Here is a 3353-nt window from a genome sequence, read left to right as displayed (position 1 = left end):
CTTCTGGAAGTTGCCTATGGGTGGCAGCAGGCAGCCGAACCCCACTTTTGTTTGGTAACAACCTTGTTGTATCAAGACAATGCTTAAACCAACGACATACCCAACCAGGGCTAAAAAATTTAAAAAGTATTTCTTGAGTGTTATAATAAGCACAGGGGATGAAGTAGTGAACATGGGCTGGCTGTCCTTCTCAAATAGTTCTTTGGTGGCTGCGGCTATTTCGCTTTGAAGATGCATCTTAAGACAACTAAGTTCTTGCAATCTAATGTACTGCTTGGTAACTATATCATATATTTGAATTTTTCTAAGAGACTAGGTCTTAAGTGTTCTCACCACACCAGAAAAAGAGGGGAAGGACTATGTGAGGTGATGGAGGTGGTGGACATGTGAGTTACCTTGATTGCAGTCATCATTTCATAATGTATATCAAACCAATGCATGGTACACCTTAAATATATACAATCTTTACTCATCAAATATTCCTCAATAAAGCTGGGGGGAAATGAACACAAAGGCAAAGTCAATAGGAACTACCTAGTTCTAATGTCCTTGGCAAATGCTGAAATCCCAGGGCTCCAAGATTCTGTGACCGCTGGATTGAACAACATGGGTGAGGTTCTCATGTGCTACCATTCTTGGGTTCCCGCAGAGCTGGCAATGTTCCGAGCTGCTGAGGTCTCTCTGCACCTGGGTGGGAGCCTAGCAGCAGTTTGAGGGCCCCGTCCCAACCTCCCAAACCCTGAAGACCACTATGTGAACATAGAGATCAGGGAAGGTTCTTAGATCTCCTCATCTCTTCATGCCCTCAGTCCTCTTGTTTCTTTCCCCACTACGGATGTTTCCATTTCAGGGAAAGCTTTGAAGAACGACCCTCTCAGATTTCTATCCTTGCTTGTTATTTCACAAGCTCCCGGTTTCGAGCCCCAAGATTAGGTAATAATGTGTCAAGTTTCTTCCCCTTCCTTGCTCGTCTTAAGTACTGTTAACTTGCTTGGATGTGGAAGTTAGTCAGCAACTTAGGACCTCCCTCAGTGATTGATGATGACCTTGAAAAGGCTTCCCCGGAAGCTCCCACTCTCTGTGTCTTTAAAAGGCAGGCAGAGCAGCCAGAGGAGCAGCAGGCAGAGATAAGCTCAAGTGTAGCTCCTGCGCAGAAGCTCCCAACCTCGTCCACCGGCATGAAGGTCTCCGCAGCCCTCCTGTGCCTGCTGCTCACAGTGGCCGCCTTCAGCACCCAGGTCCTCGCTCAGCCAGGTGAGCCCCCTCTCTCCCCGACCACCTGCAAAACGGTTACCGTGAGCGAACAAGTTCCCAAGCATACCATCTGTGGAAGACCCAGAACTAGAAACCCAGGCCAGTCCCCTCCTTTCTTTCGGACAGAGGCACTGAGAGAAACATGGCATGTGTCCATGGTTTGGCTGCCTTGGCAGTGTCTAGAGATGGGGCGCAAAGAAGAAAGACCCTCTCTGAGGGTGGGCACAGCGGACACTTGGGTCAGTGCTACAGGGCAAGCAATTGCTTCATTGGAGGCCCAGAATTTTTATTGGACTCCAAGACAGCTTTCCATGGTGATTACAGGAAGGAAATGAGGTCCTACGGGAATTTCTCGAGGTGACATTTTGAGTCGCTTTGGAAAAAAAAAAAAATCCAGGTGTTTCTATCATAATTCATTTTTTCATCCTCTGTGACTTAAATTTACTGCATGTTATCAGTACAGGTAAGATCGTGCATGCTGTGGTAACGAACAACTCTGCGTGATCAGTGACTGGAATTTCTCACTCACACTAAATGTCTGTCGTGTATTGGCTAGAACTTCTGCTTCATATACTCAGGATTCCAGGCTGATAGAGCAGCCGCCCTAGAGAGACTTGCTGCTTACCGTAACAAAGGGGGAAAGGCTCTTGAGGTTCTTGCCCTGGAAATTGCTAACTGTGGCTCAAAAGTGGTACTTGACACTTTGGCTTCTCACTTCTGGATCAAAACTAGTTAATGGTTCCAACCAACCAAAAGTGGCCAAGAAATGCAAGTCTACCATGTGTCCAGAAAGCAGAGAATGAAGAATATTTGGTGAACAATACTATGACTATCACATAGCTACATAGATCTGTAATAACAGAGGTAGAGCTTATCGAATTGACAGAGTTTTTTCTATACTCTTGGCAGTGGTGATGGGGTCTTCACTGTTCAGCTGGGGACCCCAAATCAAGGGCATAAAAACAGGACCTCAGAGTACATGAATTCTACCTCCTTCTCTTACAGTTTCTTGCCTTCTGCCAAATTTCCTCCTTTCCTTACAAAGGCATGCTTTAAAATGTCTAGATATTATTAGTGGCTCATCCTTTCTTTCATTTCTCCCCCAAATTCAGCTTCTGTTGCAACTGTCTGCTGCTTCGGTTTTGCCACTAAGAAGATCCCTAATCAGAGACTGCAGAGCTACAGAAAACTCACTGGCAACCGGTGTCCCCAGAAAGCTGTGATGTGAGTAGACAAAGCTCACCCTCTCCCAGCCCCCAAATTCACTTTTAGGGGGCTGAGATCAAGAACTGCATCAGAGTTATGTACTTGGAATCATAGACTCAGAGAGTTTGACCTCTATCATCCAATTCGTGAATTTTCATGGCAGGACACTTTCACTCTTAACTCTCTGTCTGCAAGCTTATCTGGGTCATGCCAGTTCCTTCAAGTCAGGAGTGAGGATGGCTTGACAGGGCCACCAAGAGCAGCAGCTAATCCCAGAGTCCCATCCTTCCTCTGTCCCCTTCCTGTCCTCCCATAGCAACCTTCACTCCATGGCAGATGGTCCTGGAAATGTGGGGGTTAAATGGACACAATGTGCAACGAGGATGCTTCTAATTGCTTCCCCTCTCTCTCTCATAGCTTCAAGACCAAACAGGCCAAGGAGATCTGTGCTGATCCCAAGGACAAGTGGGTCCAGAATGCCATGAAGTACCTGGACCAAAAATTCCAAACTCCAAAACCATAAATATTCACCTTTCTGATATCAAACCAGAGCTTGAGAAATGCTTGATTCACTTCCTCTGGTCTTCGTAAGTTGCATTCTGAGACCATCTCATCGTCCTTCCAAAAAGGAATGCTTTTATTTAATAAATAAATATTGCACTTAAGTTATTGATGTGTTTAAACTTCTCTGCCATGAATACCACTTGTTTTTAAAAATGTAAAGCTTTGGTCAGTTCCCTTCCCATATTTAACCCCCTGCAAAGTAATATTACTTTGTTTCTTTGGAGTAATGTTACTACTCTCCCTATAAAGGTCCTGGCAAAGACATGAAAATGTTTTGTATTTTTAAGGAGACATTGCTTTTGTGAACCAAAGGTGTGACTCAATGGTAA

The 3353-nt window shown here is 45.1% G+C and overlaps 1 protein-coding gene across 1 annotated transcript; it reads left to right on the top strand.

Moving 5' to 3' along the window:
• Positions 1–1113: 1113 nt before the first annotated feature.
• Positions 1114–3129, top strand: LOC149998094 (eotaxin-like). The gene is made up of 3 exons (XM_090257876.1): positions 1114–1249; positions 2350–2478; positions 2878–3129. Exons 1-3 carry the CDS (start codon positions 1179–1181, stop codon positions 2981–2983), a joined length of 306 nt encoding a protein of 101 aa, XP_090114002.1. The 5' UTR covers positions 1114–1178; the 3' UTR covers positions 2984–3129.
• Positions 3130–3353: the final 224 nt, after the last annotated feature.

The sequence above is a fragment of the Furipterus horrens genome, unplaced genomic scaffold (assembly GCF_987537825.1).
Source record: "Furipterus horrens unplaced genomic scaffold, mFurHor1.1.pri manual_scaffold_11, whole genome shotgun sequence".
NCBI lineage: Eukaryota > Metazoa > Chordata > Mammalia > Chiroptera > Furipteridae > Furipterus > Furipterus horrens.
The sequence above is the reverse complement of the archived record's forward strand: the minus strand, read 5'-3'. Positions and strand labels throughout refer to the sequence as shown.

What these genes read in the sequence shown, in the direction of transcription:
- LOC149998094 (XM_090257876.1), top strand. Translation starts at nt 1,179, where the DNA reads ATGAAGGTCTCCGCAGCCCTCCTGTGCCTGCTGCTCACAGTGGCCGCC. An exon ending in AGCACCCAGGTCCTCGCTCA is followed by an intron (nt 1,250 to 2,349) that starts GCCAGGTGAGCC and finishes CCTTTCTTTCAT; the next exon opens with TTCTCCCCCAAATTCAGCTT. An exon ending in TGTCCCCAGAAAGCTGTGAT is followed by an intron (nt 2,479 to 2,877) that starts GTGAGTAGACAA and finishes TCTCTCTCATAG; the next exon opens with CTTCAAGACCAAACAGGCCA.